This window comes from Heterobasidion irregulare (assembly GCF_000320585.1).
Source record: "Heterobasidion irregulare TC 32-1 unplaced genomic scaffold scaffold_04, whole genome shotgun sequence".
In the NCBI taxonomy this organism is placed as follows: domain Eukaryota; kingdom Fungi; phylum Basidiomycota; class Agaricomycetes; order Russulales; family Bondarzewiaceae; genus Heterobasidion; species Heterobasidion irregulare.
This window is the reverse complement of record NW_009258200.1, coordinates 1,113,514-1,130,632: the sequence shown is the minus strand read 5'-3', so window position 1 is coordinate 1,130,632 and position 17,119 is coordinate 1,113,514. Positions and strand designations below refer to the sequence as shown.

At 62.1% G+C, this 17,119-nt stretch overlaps 9 protein-coding genes across 9 annotated transcripts; 5 read left to right on the top strand and 4 right to left on the bottom strand.

Annotated features, from left to right (window-relative positions):
- Positions 1-2,122: 2,122 nt before the first annotated feature.
- Positions 2,123-3,615, top strand: HETIRDRAFT_106981 (uncharacterized protein; the record flags this gene model as incomplete). The annotated part of the gene is made up of 4 exons (XM_009546828.1): positions 2,123-2,389; positions 2,492-2,757; positions 2,816-2,939; positions 2,998-3,615. 4 exons carry the CDS (start codon positions 2,123-2,125, stop codon positions 3,613-3,615), a joined length of 1,275 nt encoding a protein of 424 aa, XP_009545123.1.
- Positions 3,616-4,982: 1,367 nt separating this feature from the next.
- Positions 4,983-6,101, bottom strand: HETIRDRAFT_382834 (uncharacterized protein; the record flags this gene model as incomplete). The annotated part of the gene is made up of 4 exons (XM_009546827.1): positions 5,607-6,101; positions 5,521-5,542; positions 5,278-5,459; positions 4,983-5,216 (listed from the first exon to the last, which is right to left on the bottom strand). Coding segments are annotated over exons 1-4 (915 nt in total), but the record flags the coding sequence as incomplete, so codon positions are not given.
- Positions 6,102-7,354: 1,253 nt separating this feature from the next.
- HETIRDRAFT_316297 (uncharacterized protein) lies at positions 7,355-8,571 on the top strand (the record flags this gene model as incomplete). The annotated part of the gene is made up of 6 exons (XM_009546826.1): positions 7,355-7,450; positions 7,519-7,640; positions 7,713-7,983; positions 8,066-8,087; positions 8,149-8,330; positions 8,389-8,571. Coding segments are annotated over 6 exons (876 nt in total), but the record flags the coding sequence as incomplete, so codon positions are not given.
- Positions 8,572-8,802: 231 nt separating this feature from the next.
- On the top strand, positions 8,803-9,220 carry HETIRDRAFT_450545 (uncharacterized protein; the record flags this gene model as incomplete). Its single annotated transcript, XM_009546825.1, has 2 exons — positions 8,803-9,058; positions 9,120-9,220. The coding sequence occupies 2 exons, from the start codon at positions 8,803-8,805 to the stop codon at positions 9,218-9,220; spliced, it is 357 nt and encodes a 118-aa protein (XP_009545120.1).
- A 701-nt stretch (positions 9,221-9,921) lies between these two features.
- HETIRDRAFT_243211 (uncharacterized protein) lies at positions 9,922-10,615 on the bottom strand (the record flags this gene model as incomplete). The annotated part of the gene is made up of 3 exons (XM_009546824.1): positions 9,922-10,081; positions 10,203-10,408; positions 10,493-10,615. Coding segments are annotated over 3 exons (489 nt in total), but the record flags the coding sequence as incomplete, so codon positions are not given.
- Positions 10,616-11,337: 722 nt separating this feature from the next.
- On the bottom strand, positions 11,338-12,213 carry HETIRDRAFT_450543 (uncharacterized protein; the record flags this gene model as incomplete). Its single annotated transcript, XM_009546823.1, has 1 exon — positions 11,338-12,213. The coding sequence occupies one exon, from the start codon at positions 12,211-12,213 to the stop codon at positions 11,338-11,340; it is 876 nt and encodes a 291-aa protein (XP_009545118.1).
- Positions 12,214-12,346: 133 nt separating this feature from the next.
- On the top strand, positions 12,347-12,832 carry HETIRDRAFT_106977 (uncharacterized protein; the record flags this gene model as incomplete). Its single annotated transcript, XM_009546822.1, has 1 exon — positions 12,347-12,832. The coding sequence occupies one exon, from the start codon at positions 12,347-12,349 to the stop codon at positions 12,830-12,832; it is 486 nt and encodes a 161-aa protein (XP_009545117.1).
- A 52-nt stretch (positions 12,833-12,884) lies between these two features.
- HETIRDRAFT_450541 (uncharacterized protein) lies at positions 12,885-13,480 on the top strand (the record flags this gene model as incomplete). Its single annotated transcript, XM_009546821.1, has 2 exons — positions 12,885-12,949; positions 13,003-13,480. The coding sequence occupies 2 exons, from the start codon at positions 12,885-12,887 to the stop codon at positions 13,478-13,480; spliced, it is 543 nt and encodes a 180-aa protein (XP_009545116.1).
- A 487-nt stretch (positions 13,481-13,967) lies between these two features.
- HETIRDRAFT_106974 (uncharacterized protein) lies at positions 13,968-15,609 on the bottom strand (the record flags this gene model as incomplete). Its single annotated transcript, XM_009546820.1, has 3 exons — positions 13,968-14,604; positions 14,679-15,274; positions 15,409-15,609. Coding segments are annotated over 3 exons (1,434 nt in total), but the record flags the coding sequence as incomplete, so codon positions are not given.
- Between the last annotated feature and the right edge of the window lie 1,510 nt (positions 15,610-17,119).

Here is a 17,119-nt window from a genome sequence, read left to right as displayed (position 1 = left end):
CGAAACTAGAAAAACCTTCGTATCGGTGAGGACAGCAGATAAGTACATCCAAGAGTATATATTCATCACACCTTAACGTCCAAATCCAATTCCGCCCTGGGCTTCGTAACACCTTGTCCCTCATCGGATAGAGGGTCGCCTGCGAGCTGCTCGTTCAAGGGGAAAATTTGAGTCGTTACCGACGACGCTACCGAGTTTTGACACTTCTTGACTGTGCGGTCAATTTCCGTCAGGAAGACAATATTGACATCGCAATGCCCCAGCAGCGCCGTATTGGCTATTTCACCTGCGTCACATTCATCCCGTGAAGCTGGGACTGTAGAGCATTCGTATGGCTGAAGATTATTATGCCATCGAGATGGCGCCCCACAAGACCCTCGTACAAGATTCCGGCCTAATCGGCCCAAAAAGAACTAGGGTTGAACCGGAGAGCGATGGAAAGAGGGCAGATAGGAGGGTTGTAATCCACGATGGCGGGACTGCAGGGAAACCCAGAAAAGCGGGACTGCGACAAGAAAAGCGGGGTCCCCATCAAATCGATGCTGCTCCATAGAGATCTCGTAGGATGATAGCAAGGTGAGGCTTAATTGGATGGACCAAGCTACAGTCCACCAACTTAGGCAGCGGAGGCCCAATCATCGCCATAGATAGAAGCTGGGGGACGACCAAGCCCCCTGTATGTCCAAACCTTTTTTGAGTCAAAAAGGGCTCATCTGAGGGGCGACGTTGAACGCAAGCTTGCCCGTCATGTTTCGGAAATCACCTCTTAACAGGTTCGCCCGACTTGGGGAGTTTTCCGAGACTTCGCTCTCGAGCATGTGACGAAGACGGAAGAGCAGCCTCGACAGTGTGAATTCATGCTTGCGTATTGACTATTGTGTCGAGATTAATGAATGGTTCGAACGTGCCGGGGATGGATTGATGCAGCTTGCTGCGCTTGTGGTAGGGCACTTGTGCTGGGATACCATGAAGAGGTACTCTGCAGGGTGTCTGCCTCTACGAGAGTGATAGAAATGACCACAAGATGGCCCTTGGCAGTATTTCGGAAGGAGGATGATGAGCGCGATAGCCTCTTCCAGCTAAGAGACGGCCTGTTCAAGTTGGAAGTGAGACACATCGAAAGACTAAGTGTTCAATGTCCCAGAGAAGCCGGTCATATTGAAGGGGAGTGAGGGATGAAACGATGGCAAGCGTGGCATCTGTGATGCTTTGGATGTTCATGGGCTCTCTGGCGCGTGGCTGCCGCTTTCTCGATTTCTTCTTTCTATAGGTTGAATGTTGAACGGAAGCTCGCAGCCTAAAAAGCTCTACGAAGTGCACGCACTTCGATTTTCCTTCTTGGCCTAGTCAGTTTTTATCTTCAAGAGGAGAGGGCGCACGAATAGATCTCGACTAAATCGTCTACTTACCTATGAGTGGACGACGCCGCGACGAAGTAATCAGATTGCGGCCGCTGCTCAAGCGCGTCAAGTCACGCCATGTGATGATAGTCACGTATACCACGAGTCGAAAAAGCGTGCATCAGGACTCAGGATCTCCTCAAGCACTCTGCATACGTATCTGAATCCATATCCCATCCACTGAGGCGAACCACATCATCATAATCTTCTGCTCATCTTGATCCCAAAAAACCAGTTCGGCCAGCTCATCCATAACCTCCATATCCCAATCCTGTTGAAGGAAGCGAGGCGTCTTGCAGCTTTGCGAATCTCTTCATGGTCCTCTCGGAGGCTTTATTTCGAGGACACGCTTTGTCTATGGCATTGCCCAAGCTTCTCTTCCCAAACGAGCATATCGCATGTCAAGACAATTATCCTGAACCTTCTCTCTGCTATCACCCATACCCGTGAGTGTCGTCAACCGGGGATCTGAGTCCAGACACCATACTGCCTCCATATCATATGTAACTACAGGACCCCGATCCACCACCTCTTCCTCTGGCGACCCTGCATACTCCCTCACGCCGACCGGGCCGTCAGCTGCACCTAAACCCACCTCGAACGCCTCTCATCGACATCATCTTCCCGAAAATCATCACGGCACGCTCAAATAAGCATCTCTCTTTCCAACCGCAGCGACAATCTCTTAAACGCAATCGTCTATCTCAGCCCTCGCCGGCAGCATGCACGAACTCCATCTTAGCGCTATCTCCTTCACCCGGAGAAAAAGCTCGTCTTCCCCTTCGATGCCCACTCTCCCCTTGCCCGTCCACTCGCTATCTCAGCCCTCGCCTCGCGAATCGAGCACCCAGGCCGCGCCCACACACGGACCCCACAAGAAGCCAAAACCCCGAGGATTCGACGCCGCGGGTGCCCGTGCCTCCCTGATCCCTGATCGCGAGCTGCAGTCCCCCCGGCGTGCCTGCGCATGTTCCCAGAGTGCTTCCGTAGTGCGTCATGCCATGCTCATCGGGGCTCGTGGCATGAGCATCTGCCCCCCAACGCGGAATGCGGGCGTGCGATGACGCGCGAGGGCGATCGGCGGTACGGAGGCGCGTGACAGCCACTATCTGTCGCCTGTGTTTGCATCTGCGCATCTTGTCGACGGGAGAGCGCGCGAGTCGAGGTCGCATTGCGGGACATGGGAGGCGACGGATGAGACGGGCGCGCGGGGGTTCCTCGAGCGACGCTCCGCTCATAGCACCTCCGACTGCATCCTACGAACGGACAAGGTCCTTCGCTTGGGATTCGCAGGCTCGAGCTTGAACGCTTCAACCCTCAAACGCAGAACCTCGTCTCCCCCACGCTCATCTGCGATGTGCCTCGAGGCTTATCTCTAAATACGACCGCGAGAAGGGGCCCGGACCCAGACCCAGGACCCAAGCCCGCCTCTGCGCTTCGTCTTCGACGCCCGTTCTCCAGCCAATGAGTGCCCTGCTACCTACATTGCGCATGGATGAATCATCTTGTCTACGTATCTGTACGTCCACTGCCCCGGCGGTGCGCTGATAAGCCAGACGCGTCTGTGCACTTTTGCACACGCGTAATCTCTTTACAGGATCGCCGCCCCATCTCACGTCTAGGGTTTTGGGAGGGGGTGGGTCAAGCCTACACGCACGCGCGTCCGCGTATATGGGTGACCGCAGCTTTGAACCTCCGGGGTTCACGCGTGTTCGCTGCCGCAAGCACATCTGACGCCGGTGCAGGGCTGGTTGACCACAATTCTGTAAAGCGCCCGTCAAACCTACCTCTCTCGAGCTCCGATGCTTCCGACTTCGAGTCCAGCCTGGCCCCGCGAGAACTGCACCGCACGGCGGCAGATAGAGTCGTGTCGCTCACCTCCACCTATTACTTGCCATCTCTCTCTCCTTCTCATCTCCGAGAGCCTCCGAGCGAGCCCGAGCACGCGACACGCGATCTTCATGAAGCACTGCCGTTCGCGTTTCCGTTTCCGTCGCTGGCTGCGATGACGCATGCATGTATATGCCTGCGGACCAGACACACGCGTACTCCAGCATTTCCTGAATGGGACGGAAGACGCACACGCGGGAACGGCGTGTCGTCCTCTTCTTCGTCCTTCCTCTTCCTTCCTCCTCCTTCCATCTCCCTCTCGATTTTCTTCTTCGCACCCCTGAGCCCCTCCCGCCCCCTGCCCCTCTCCCTCCGCGCCTCCTGACCGCCCTCGACCTAAATTCTTCCTCGCAGCGCACGTCGCACTACGACAGGAGCGCTCGGAAGCTCCTGACCTTCCGCATCGGCCCAACGCCTCAGATTGCGTGTCGAGCGCGAGCGCGAGCTTGCGAATGGGGCCTGAGCCAGCAGTGCGCCCGGCTCACATCTTCCAAGTCGTGTCCGGTTCCGGTCTCACCTGCTGTCGCGAATGCGCTTCATGTGCGGCCAGCAGACTGTTTTAGAATGTCAACACATGTTGGCGCAGCGGTACCATATAGCCACTGCGCTGCACCGTACTGTATCGTACTCACAATCCCTAAGACAACAGAGTTTACAGCTCATGATCATCAGACATGAGCCTGTTTTTTTTCCTCCAGCGACCGGCCACTTGTGCCGTGCCAGGTCTTCACACAGCATCGCACACGTAGCATACTAGTACAGAAATGTCATAGAGGGTCAGAATAGAAGCCTCAGTCACGCCTTGACTATTCCCACTGCAAACATTCAACTACTCTCGCTCTGCCATAGTCATGTTATACACTACATTACACCGAATGAGTAGTAATACACGTGCGGTACGCGCCCGAGTGACCACTAGATGCTACAAGATCCCATCAAGAGACGTAAAAAAAACCCAAGAAGGATACACGCCCAAAACAACAAAAAAATCATACAAAGCGGACGGAGGCGCCGGGATCACCAGAGGCTCCAGAGGCCATCCAGCCCGCGCTGGTGCATGCGCCGCTTGCGCTCGTAGGTGCCCAGCCCGAGGCGCGCAGCCAGCGAGCGCCGCCCGCGCGCGGGCACCGTCCCCGCTTCGAGGGCGCGGACGTCCCGTTTACTGTGGCCAAAGAAAAACGCTTCAGTGAGAAACCCTTTCCGGAGGAGGGAAAAAGGAAGGTACCAAGTCTTGGAGCGCGAGAGGGCGTCTCCACCGGCGCCCGATGCGGTGCCGTTCGCGGTCGAGTCGCCGGGCACGGAGTCGTCGATGTCGAGGAGCTGGCCCAGGCCGCCGGCGAGGACGGGAGCCGAGACGTTGAACGCGGGCGAAGGGTTGCTGCTGCTGTTGTTCGAGACGGTGCCGGAGGCCGAGATTGACATAGATGCGCTCGCGCTCGCAGACGGGCGTGCGGGCGCGGGGGTGAGGAATATGGTAGTGGCCGCAAGGAAGGAAGCGGAAGAGGATGCCGCGGAGCTGGGGACGGGGCTCGCGAATACGGTGACGAACACGGTTTGCGTCTTGGCCTGTGTCTCCTGCGCGCTCGTAGAAGCCGACGCCGCCGCCGACGTCGACTGTGAAGTTGCCAATGTCGAATGAAACGTAGACTCCGAGGCCTGTAGAGAGGACGTCGCAGACGCAGACGCAGGCGGGACGGCGCTGCCCGTGGGGAGCAGCGGCGGGAGGGAGAGTGACGGCAGCAGCGACGCGTTCGGGATGGGGAGGCGCTGGCCGGGGACGACGTTCTGCAGGACGGGGAGGCGGGTCTGGTTCGCGTTCGGCGGCGGGAGCGTGGCGTACGAGTCTGCGAAGATGTCGTCCTGGGGCCCGTCGAGGAAGTTGTAGAGGTCGGTGTAGAACGGCGGGGCGTACGTGCCCTCGAACATCTGGAGAAAACGATGGCGTGTCGGTGCGATGTGGTAAGGGGAGGAGGGCGGAGGAGCTCACGTTGTTGGTGTCATTCTGGAACCAGTAGAAAGGCTGTTTGGCGCCAAAGGTGCAGTTCCCGGGAACGGGGAGGGATTTGGCGAACGATGGGTCGGCGCCGCACCGACGTGGGACCTGGGGCTTCGCGAGGGGGACATCGGATACGGAGTTGGTGATGTTGCAGCGGAAGCCATTCATGTAGTCTGTGAAGAGGTGTTCCGGGTCAGGATGACAGAGCTCAGGAGAGCGCGATCAGGTACGCACTCTGTTCACCTCCGCTGTCGGGCTGGGGTTGTCGGGATGAGATGTATGAGAACCAGGCATGAGGAGGCGACGGTCAGAGCACGCACCGAGTGTATCCAGAACCAGGCGCAGGTGCAGCCGCCGGCGGGGCACGGTGGCATGCGCTGCGGGACCGAGAAATCCGTGAAGCGGGTCCAGACGCACGTCTGGTTCACGCTGAACACGGTGAAGTCCTCCGGCTGCACATCGCGCGCGTCGTCCTTGTACGCGATGGCCAGGGCGCACCCCTTGACGTCGTCGATGCCCGTCGTGTGGTATTCGGAGGACGGGCTCCCGGGGCAGGGGTCGTCGCCGTTCCGGATGTCGCCGCCTTCGGAGGAGGCGAAGAAGGAGGTGGCGCCCTTGTTGCACCCGATCTCGGTGGTCACGTTCTTGCCCGCGGGGAGGGCAAAGACATCGCCGGGGTGGGGAGGGAAGTCGAGGTGGCCGTGGAACCACCACTGAGAGAAGTTCATGTTGATGAGAGGCGCAACGGGGCGGTTGTCGTAGGGGAAGGTCTTGTCGGTGACGTTGAAGCCGTACATGCTCGGGTGCCAGATCGCTTGAGATGTGTGGGATGTCAGAAGACGATCGAGAGAGGGTGAGACGACGACGACGTACAGGCATGAGCGGAGGCCAGAGGAACGATGCTGCCCAGCACAGCGAGGAAAAGAGGAATCATTTCGATGGGTTTCTTCATTTCGATGAAGTTGCAGTACGAAGCGCTAGTCAAGCCAGTTGACACCGTCAAGAACCGAGTAGAAGTGTAAAAAGAAAGCGTGAGCGGGTCGTGGCGGGTGGCAAGAGATGTGTGTGCTGCAGGCCAGCGCAGACGAAACGTCTATAGAGAGTGGAGATGGGCTGCATGGCGCTGTCCGTTCGCCGTCCTTATAGTCGCGCGCAACAAAAGGCGGCCATTGTCTAAGCCTGCCTATGGGGATGCTTAGTCATACTCACGCCATTCTAATTCTATAAATACAAGCGATGCGGTATCGGGCACCTGGAATACCTAGACATGATTATCTATGATGATTGGGATTCTCAGTACGATGAAACAGGATACGAGTGCTGTCGATACAGAGCGGAGGCCCGTTGTCGACGAGGAGAGGGTTGTCTCTGATATGATTTCAACTGGGTGTTCGTTCCTGTGTTGGCGATCAAAACGAGAAGCGATCAAGTTGGACCAGCGCTCTGTCCTGCCCGCCTCCGTCCAGCAACGCGTCTGCTAAGTGTTCCCCCACGGAGACGCGCTCCACAGACGTGTGCCCGCACCCACGACGGCGAGCGCAGGCAATTAGGTCGGAGTTTCCATGACTACCACAAGCGGGCGGCCCGCGTGCTGGGACATTTTGGCGGTGATTCCGAGCGATTCGACGGGGGAGAGGTGTGTTTATGGCCAGAATTAGCGCGATTTATGGCCGTCGATATTGCGTCGCGCCGGGACTGTTCAGGCCGTCATGGCTGCGCGCTCCGACCGCGCCTTATAAGCTTTCCCCCGACGCGCGACATCTGCTCCACTTTTTTTGCCTTCCCCCTCTCCTTCTTCTCGACCCCCTCCTCCTCCCCACTTCTCCGTCGTCGTCCGCCACGTCTCTCCTTTAGTCCCCACACTCTCTTATAACTCGAGAGGTCCGACCCTTGGCTTGGCGATTTGAAACTCATCCCCCAAGCCCACCATGATCCCCTCCTCCGTCCCCACTATCGCGGCCCTCGTCGCCTCCGCCAGCCTCGTCGCTGGCCACGCCAGTGCGTCCACCTCTCCTTTCCTCTCTCCGCGCTCACCGGCTCATCTCACCCGCTACTTCGCGAACTAGGCATCTTCCACCCGAGCATCTTCGGCTTCAACGAGAGCACCTACCCCAACCGCCCCCAGGACCCGCTCATCAACCAGACCTTCGACAAGTGGTGGTTCGTGAGTGCCCGCACCCGCGCCGCACCGTGACAGCCAGACAGGCCGGCTGACGCGCGCTTCCCTGACAGCATGGATTCCTCGATAAGCCTCCGCACGACGGCGACTTTTTCGACCTCCCGGCCGGCGGCATCGCCCACACCGAAATCGCCTGCGACAAGGGCGCCACGTCCTTCTACAACACCAGCGCCGGGTACGTCCCCCCGTCTCCGCCGCCGCGCCGCCGCCGAGCCTCCCCCCACTGACCCTCGCCCGCATCCCGCAGCGGCGACGCGCGCGACCTCTCCAACCCCGACTACCCCTGCCCAGGACAGCCGCTCTCCCAGTTCCACACGACGGGCGTCAACGACCTCGGCGGCTGCGCGCTCGCGATCGCCTACGAGTCGGACGCGAAAAAAGTCAAGCCCGCAGACTTTGCCGTCTTCAGCGTCAACCAGACCTGCGTCTGGTCCCTCCACACCGACTTTGCCGTCCCCGCCGCGATGCCCGCGTGCCCCGAGGGCGGGTGCACCTGCGCCTGGTTCTGGATCCACACGGTGAGCAGACGCGTGCACGTCGGATAGAGTGCGCCCGGTGCTGATGTACTGCTTGGCGTTGGCGTTTGTGCGCTGCCCCTAGCCCGACTCGGGCGCCGAACAAAGTGAGTGGCGGACGCGCGGCGTGGGTCTGCCGCCCGACTGACGGCCTGTCTGTCTTCCTAGTGTTCATGACAGGCTTCAAATGCAAAGTCACCGGCGCGACGTCGGTCGTGCCCGTATCGACACCGCAGCTCGCGCGCCGGTGCGGCGCCGACCCCACCAACGGCCGCACCGAAGCGACGCCAAGCAACTGCACGTACGGCGCGAAGCAGCCGTTCTACTGGTACCAGGCCGAGGGCAGCACCGTGCGTCGCACGCTCCTCCCACCCGCTCCTGTCCTGTCCTCGCTGATACGGTCGCTAGTTCTTCGAGGGCACGTACTCGCCCCCGCTCTACACCGACCTGTACAACTTTATCGGCGGCGCGCAGGACGACATATTCGAGAACGCGGGCGCGGCGTCGCCCACCGCCGGACACGGGCCCTCCAAGCGCTGGTACGTCCGCGTCTCTCCGCTATCTGCGACCCCCGACGCGATGCGACGCTGATCCCGCGCCAGGCCAAGCCCGACCGGCCTCTCCCTCCGCGCGCCGGTCAACGCGCGCCGCAGCGCGCCGCTCACGGGCGACCACCAAGCGCGTCACGCGTGGGGCGCGCACCGCCGCATCCTGAGCGGCGACAACTAGACCCTCCCCCATCCCCATCCCCATCCCCCTCACGCAGTATATAACGTGACATACCCCGCCCCCGCCCGACGAACGACGTACATGCCGTCCTCTATGTCCTCCGTATTCCCTCTCCTCTCCGTATCCTCTTCCTCTTCCCTCCTCTCTCCTCCTCTTCTCTCTCTCTCTCTCTCTCTTGTCTCCTCGTCCCCCGTCCCATACCAAACACAAAGAAGTCCCGCCCTGTATACCCCACGCGCGCTGCGCTGCGCCTCGCCTCTCCCCGTCTCCCCGTCTCCCTCCGTCACTCCCCGTCTCGTCTCACCGCCGTCCTCGGCGCCGCCGCGCGGCGCCCGACCGTGCACAAACCGTACCCCGCCCCGTGCCCGTGCTCGCTGCTAGTCGTAGAGTACCCACGCCACGTTTCCTAGTCACTTACTTACCTACTGGCTCGCCGCAATACAGAGCACACGCCCTGCTCGACGCGGGTAGACTCCTGATCTCATTTGCACGCGCGAGCGTGAGTGAGTGAGTGTGTGTGTCCTCGACGCTGAACCTAGTCCACGTTTACATCAAGAACAGAACGAACAGCGCGAGGCGAATATCACGGGCGCAGGTACCGAAAGAGCACGCATGTACCTAGCTCGGCGCACATGCGAACGTGAGCGACGTATATGCTATGAAAAACAGACGACCGGGGCACCAGAACCATCGGGACAGAATATAAGTTACGGAGACGGCGCGCTCGTGTGTAGCATCGCAGCAAGCAAGCAAGAAAAACCCCAGACCGCTCGCAAAACAAACCTTCACTCCAGCCCACAGCCGCAGCGGCCCTCACGCAGCCTTGCCCCCGCCCGCCTCCTCCTCCCCGCCCACCACGTCCCCCTCGACGAACCGACTCCCGCGCGCACCCGCGCCCTCGCCCGCGCCCGGCTGACCCTTCTCGTCGCCGTTGTCTTTCCTGCCGCTCTTGCTCCCGCGGCGCCACGCCCACCGCCCGCTGCGCCCGCTGCCGCTCGAGCGCACGGGGCGCGCGTCGGTGCCGGCGCCTGTGGCAGTGGCGGTCGGCGGGGGGGACGGGGACGCCTTGGCGCCTGGTGCGGCGGCGGCCTTCTCCTTCTCCGCGACGCCGGCGCCCGCGATCGCCTTTCCTCCCTTGCCCTTGCCCTTGCCCTCGCCCTTGCCCGCCCCCTCGCCGCCCGCGCCCGCGCCCGCTGCGGCGTCCGCGAGGTTCTTCTCGCCGCGGAGGCGGAGGAACTCCTCGAGGAGGGCGGCGTTGCGCGAGTTGGGCTTGTAGGCTGCGAGGAGGACGTCGCCGAGGAGCGGGATGAGGCCGGCGGAGGTGGCGAGCGCGAGGTGGAGGAGCATGCGCTGGACGAGCCACGGCGGGAGGCTGTGCGGCGCGACACACCGACAAGGCCGGCACCAGCGCCACCACCGCAACAACAAACGAGACAGCGAGTGAGTGAGACAATGAGCGAGCGAGCGAGCGAGAGAGAGAGACCAGCACGCACCCGGCGCCCCTTGCCTTCCTCACGACCAACACATACCCGAGCGCGGCGTCGGCGGCGTCGCCGAGGCCGGGGACGAGCCCGAGGACGAAGGTCCAGCCGAAGCGGAGCCCGCAGAGGGAGAAGCCGCGGTCGAGGCGGTGCGCGCGGCGCTGGACGGCGGCGAGGAGCTTTGCGTCGGCGGGGGAGAGGCCGGGGGGCAGCGCGCGCTGGGCGGGGGCGAGCGCGGCGAGGTCAGTGCTCAGTGCTCAGTGCGTGCGTGCGTGCGGGAGGGCTCGCGAGGGACGACTCACGCGCCTGCGCTTGCTGCGCCCGCGCGCGTCGGTGTACGGCTCGTACATGGGGTCCTGGGGCGCGTACTGCGCGACGTGGCGCGCGAAGAGGCGGCGGCCTGCGCTGTTGAGGAGCGTCGACATGGCGTGCGGCGCGGATGTGCGGATGTGCGGATGGGGGGGTGAGGGGGTGTGCGGGTGAGCGGATGGGGGGATGAGCTTGGGGGGATGTGAGGTGCTGGTGCTGGTGCTGGTGGTAGTGGTGGTGGTGGTAAGTGAACAAGGTGCGTGGTCCAAGCATGCGCAACCGCCGCCGAACAAGGTGGTGGTCGTAGTGCTCACTCCCCACGCATGACGTCACTCCCACGCGGCCGCCGCCGCCGCCGCCGCGGCGCTATCAATCAATCGCTAGCTAATCCCATTCACGGGTGGCTGTGCAGGCCATAAAATCGCCCTCAGCTGCAGAACCTCATCGACGCGACGACCGGCCACGCGCCGCGTCGCGTCGCGTAAATCTCATCAGGGATCGCCCGTCCGACGCGCGCCACAGCTCACGCGGTAGATATCGCATTCGCGCCACTCGTACCACACAAGCTTGTTTTAATTTAATCCGCGCGCAAGTAGCACGCGTATGCGTCGTATCGTATCGTATCGTATCGCGCTGCATCGCGTCGCGTCGCGTCATATCATAACAAGACCCAGCAAGACAGGGGCGAGCAAGGAACCAGGGAAGCAAGGAGAGCGTTCGCACCATAAAACCCCAGAAAAAAAAAGAAAAGCGAAAAGTACCCAACGAGCGCCGCGAAGACCCAAAGAGAAAGGGGAAAACAGCACCGGCAGCACCGGCAGCACACGCGCGCGCGCGCTCAACCCTCGCGCTCGCGCTCCCTCTCGTCCTCCTCGTCGCCCGCGCCGCTCGCGCTGCGCCCGCGCGCCCTGTGCGACGCACCGCCCCCAGGCCCGCGGGGGTCGCGCCCCTCGGCGATGGTGGCGGCGCGGCCGCGGCGCCTGCGTGCGCTCAGGGCGGGGGGCACGGGGGGGTCGCGGGCGGAGGCTGCGGCCGCGCGGTGGGGGTTCGGAGTGGCCGCGGCGGTGGCGGTGGAGGATGCGGAGACGGGGGTGGCATTGGCGGTGGAGTGGTAGTAGGCGTGCGGCTGCTGGGCGTAGGGGTAATTTTGGGACTGGGGCGGGGAGGGGTATTGGGCGTGGGCGTGGGCGTGAGCGTGGGCGTGGGCGTGGGAGTGGGAGTGGGGGGCGAGGGAGAGCGAGGGGAAGGGGGGGATTGAGAGGGAGAGGGGTGGGAGGGCGGTGAGGGACGGGAGGAGGGATGCGGAGCCGAGGAGGGGGAAGGCGTGGTCGGGCGCGGACGCGGGTGTGTGCGGCGTGTGGGGGTGGGGGTGGGCGGGCGCGTAGGGCGAGAGCGGGGACGCGGCGGCGGAGGCGGAGGTGGAGGTGGAGGCAGAGGTGGAGGAGGAGAAGCTGGCGGAGGTGGAGACGGGGGAGGGGAAGGGGTACTCGAAGCGCGAGGAGGGCGAGGCGGAGAAGGGCGTGCCGGGGAGCGTGGGGGAGGGCGGGCGGAGGGGGACGGGTGCGGGGTGTGTGGAGAGCGGGCCCGCGGGGGGACGGCGGGGCGCGGGGGCGTGGATGCGGGCCTGCGGGGGGGGATCGTCAGCGCGACGCCTGGGGGACTCGCGGCGGGGACTCACGCTTTGGTCGATGGAGAGGAGGTGGCGCTGCTGCATGGGGTCGGCGGTGGCTAGGATGTGGGAGCTGCAGTGGGGCTCGCAAGCGGACTGCTGGGTGTAAATACTTGTCAGCGCGCGTGGACCCGCCGGGCTGGCCACGGCTGCCGGCGGGCGATGACGTTGTGTCCCGATGACGCACGCCGGTCCCCACAGATCAGATCCGGCCCTTCCATCGCACCAGCGCATCCGCCTGCGCATCCGCCTCCCAGCGTTCCATCCCATCCATCGCATCCATCCCATCGCATCGAACCCGCGACCACGCCTCGTGCGCGCAGTCCGTCATGTGCGACCCCCTGTGTGCTACACGTACGACCCCGCGCCCACACCGTTCGTCATCCACCTCCTCGTCCTCGCCCTCGCGCGCGCCCCCTGCTCCCCTGCTCCCTCCCGACATCCGACGTCCTCGCACCTTCCACCCTCGACTTCCATTCATCTCCGTCTTCATCTCACCGCGCCCATCCTCCAGCACCGCCCCTTCGATCGGCCACCCCGGACACGCCTCGTGCGCACCGTTCATCGTTCGTCGCTCGCTCGTCATTCCTCGTTGCGCCCCCGTCAGGCGCGGCCGCACTCCCCCACCCCACGCGCGCACTCCCCGATCGGCGCCCTCCGCTAACGCTGCATGACGCCCAGAAGACCCTGCGTAGCTTCCCGAGGCGTGCGCGATTATGAATCGAGAAGGGCGAGAAGGAGAACCGAGGAAGCGCGCGTTCGTTCGTTCGTTCGGTCATAGGTGCGTGCTGTCCGCGCGCCGCGCCGCGCCGTGCGCACTGTAATCGTCGTCAGCGTCGTTCCATCGACGATCTTGGCGCGCTCGAGGCCCTCCCGATCGCGCGCGTGCGCACGCGTGCGAGAGAGAGCCCTCCCAGGCCTCCCTCTCCCCTCCCCCACGTCCTCCACCCGCGCCGCCCTCTCCCACACCCACCACAGCGACCCAGTCACCCAGTCACCCAGCCACCCAGCCACCCCGCCCCGCTCCGTCCATCCACCACAGCGACCTACACCCACCACAGCGACCCACACCCAACTCGCGCACATCACGCGCGCACCGCCCGTCGACGGCCTCCCACCCTCCAGCTCAGACCTCAGTCCGGGCGACTTTGCTCAGGGCGACTCGGCCGCGCGGAAACGACATCGGGCGCGATCGGTCGGTCGGTCGGTCGGTCGGTCGGTCGGTTATGCAGTGTGCAGTGTGCAGGGGGATGCGGCACCCATGCTATATGGTATTTGCGACGGTACGGTACGGTATGGTACGACAGAGTAGCGAGCGCCGTCGTGTATCAACAATGATAAAAAATATATGTACGTGTGCGAGTGCGAGTGCATGATTAACCGATCGCACGCATCGCCGCCGCGCGGGAGCTATGAGTAAGCTAAGGGACGCTGGAGACGCACTAGGGCACGGGATCGAGGATGGAATGGAGGGAGGGGTCCAGGCTGGGATCAGGGGGCGCGGGCGGGAGAGGATCGGGGGTCGCGAACCGAGGAAGAGCCGGGACGAGGACGCGGACGAGGGCGGGGACACGCTGTCCCCGCGTGTGCGGCTTCCGTGTCCAATCGGAGCGGCCAGGGCGCGTGGGTCCGCGTGCGGTGCAGTCGGGAGCGCGCGCTGCGTGGCGGGGGTTCGTGGGCGGCGCGGCGCTGCATGGCGGGGGTTCGTGGGCCGCGCGTGGGGAGCGCGCGGGGGCTTGCTGGGGGATGGGAAGAGGGGGTTGGAAGTGGAAGTGCAGGAAGAGCGAGCTGCGAGCGACGCGACGCGACGCAGTTTCTCGCGGGGCCAGGCTGGGCTTTGGATCGGACCCGTCGGAAGCCGAGCGCGAGCTTGGAGGGGGTGCGATACGGGCTGGGACGAGCTGGGACGGGCTGTGGAGCGCGCGCTCGATAGACTCGGCGGGGCCAATCGTAGCGTCGGCGCACGCGCGTGAACTCCGGAGGAGGCTCGCGGGGGGCGTCTGTACAGATGGCGCTGGCTGGCTGGCTGGCTGGCTGCTGGAAGGCGTGCGGGGGCTCTGTGGTTCTGGGTTTCTGGGTTCTGGGTTCTGGGTTCTGGGTCTGGGTCCGCGCCCGGGTGTCTTCTGGCGGCTGCGTATGAGCCTTGAGGCAGATCGCAAATGACAAGCTCTGCGTTTGAGGGTTGAAGCTCGGAGCGTTGAAGCGTCGAAGCTCGAGCCTGCGAATCGCGCGCGAGGGACCCCGTCCGTTCGTGGGATGCGGGCAACGGTGATCTCAGCGGGCCCTGGGCAGGGGGGTTGCGTCCCGCGGAGCGTCGCTCGAGGAACCCCCGCGCGCCCGTCTCCTCTCGTCACATACCCAAGCGCACCTCGACGTGCAGACGACAGACGGTGGCCGCTGTCGCCGCGCCGATCGCGCGCGCGCGTCATTGCACGCCTGCGTTCCGAGTGCGCATGCCGCGAGCCCCGGTGAGCATGGCATGACGCACTGCGGAAGCACTCTGGGGACACGCGCAGGCACGCTGGCGGGCCTGCGGCTCGCGATCGGGGATCAGGGAGGCACGGGAGGCACGGGCACCCGCGGCGTCGAATCCTCCGGGCTTTGGCTTCGTGCGGGGTCCGCGTGTGGGCGCGGCCTGGGTGCTCGATGCGCGAGGCGAGGGCCGAGATAGCGAGTGGACGGGCGAGGGGAAAGGAAAACTCGCGAAGACGACGGGACTCGGAGAGATAGGGTTCGTGCGTGCTTGATTGGAGCGTCGAGATGGACGATTGCGTTTGAGAGTGTGTCGCTGCGGTCGGAGGGCGATATGCTTGTTCGAGCGTGCCGTGATGGGTTTCGGGAAGATGATGTCGATGAGAGGCATTCGAGGTGGGTTTAGGTGCAGCTGATGGCCCGGTCGGCGTGTGGGAGTCTGCAGGGTCGCCAGAGGAAGAGGTGGTGGATCAAGGTTCTGTGGCTGCATATGATACGGAGGCGATATGGTGTCTGGACTCGGATCCCCGGTTAACGATACTTTCGGGGTATGGGAGATAGCAGAGGACCACTGTCTTGACATGCGATTTGCTCGTTTGGGAAGGTGCCACAGCTTTTCTGAGGTGAAGGGATGCTGCCACGATGCAGAGAGTTCGCAGAAGCGTGGATGATGAGATCAAGGTTTCGTAGTTGGTTATTGCCAGCCCGAGGCTCGGGGATTGATCAACGCGCCTGTCTGGGTTCTGCGTAAATCCGATGCACTCGTACCGCTATAGAGCGCATGCCGTCAAGGACAGAACACGTCAGATGAAAGCGCATGAGCGTGGTGGTGGGCTGCCCGCTGATCCTGATCTCCTTGAATCGGAAGGCCTCTACCTGATTCTGGGTGCACCGCTCGATGCTGTCATTTCCTCGGTATGTTTGAGGAAGCGCATGGATATCGTTCGGACAGAAGAAGGCGAGGACCATGTTCGGGCGTCTGATTACCGGATGTCCATCGTTCCTTGCCCGCGGATGAGAAGCTGTAACAGTAAGAGGCTTCTGTAGTCAGCCAAACGCGATAGGGCATGAACAACTCCGTATCCCGATACCCTTCTCTGAGAATTCGTCGAGACAGCGCGAAGGTAGGCATTACATAGGATTGCGTCACTATAGGCGGTCAGAAGCTTGGCCATTATTGATCGACTCTCGTTCTTGCGGATGGCTACCAGGAGGCATAATGGTGTGCGACGAGGCCTATGCTTCTTACCCTCCCGCCATTGAGCACGTCACGATCCGTGTTTAATTTTGCAGTGGCCTATGGCACTCCGCTACGAGTTGTTATGGTTTCATTGAGAAACATTCCAAGCAATTCCTGATCGTACAGCTATCCCCTGTTGGTACCCGGAACCCCTGGCTCATCAGCGTTGACTGGGACATCAGTCCTGATTCTTGAACTTCGTGAGGTGCACATGTTTGAGTGCAACGTCAGCGACCTTCTTGATTTGCTGGATGACCGTATCGAGCGGAGCAGCCTTCACAGCATCGATGTGTGCCTATGCCAGTCAGGCAATGCATATCAGTTTTTGCAATCGCCATAGATCTGACTGAACCAACGGCGACGCTATCCCAGCCCACGACTCCTACATATACACCCTCCTTTTCGACGGACCAACCCCATGAGCTACCGTGGCTTCCTGGAGCCTTGGCCAGCTCCGCCTCTAGCGACAAGGGGGTCTAGCTCCTCCTTTGTAGATCCTTCTTGAGAGGGATATAAACGCAATCTCGGTGGCGGGCGCGGAAAGAGCCCGCTCACACGAAGTCGTGAGGTTTACATCCTTTTTACAGACGCGTACAATTATGATGAGCGGAAGTGTCTGAGATCTTGAGTAGAGTCAATTTCATTATTTCACTACAGGAAAGTTGAAACTACACCTCGGCGCCAAGTAATGTCGGTTTCTGCGGGCAGGGTCCCATAGCCTTTGGATTTGACCGACCCTCGGTGTAGAGTTTTGCAAGACAGCCATATTCCATGCACTGGATAGCTCTAGTCGATTTGTAGGCGACAGACTGATATATTAGTCAAGGCATAGAGGCCACGCTTTACCCGAAGCCAAGCTATGACCTTTGATGGGTGCGCTCCTACTCTCTGCCTCTAACCTGATTGTCGGACTGCTGACCCATCCGTGAAACTATCTGTACGCGTTGCTGAAATGAGTGAGAGAGATGTTGGAGAACTCATCACTATAAAAGTCGGGTTCATGGCCTGGTAGATGAAAACGTAGTCATTTTCAAGGCGCGCATGGGCGGGCCAATCCGGGTTCACTGATTCTGGTTGGGGCCCCATCGCACGCACAACGTGAATGCAGAAAGTAGCCTCCCTGGATCTGCTCTTCGATCTAGCGAATGTGAACACAAAGCAATTCGTTGACTGCGCGTGCGGCCCTTCTTTGCGTCGCGAATGGCGGTATTGGGCATGATATTCCAAATTTGCATGATT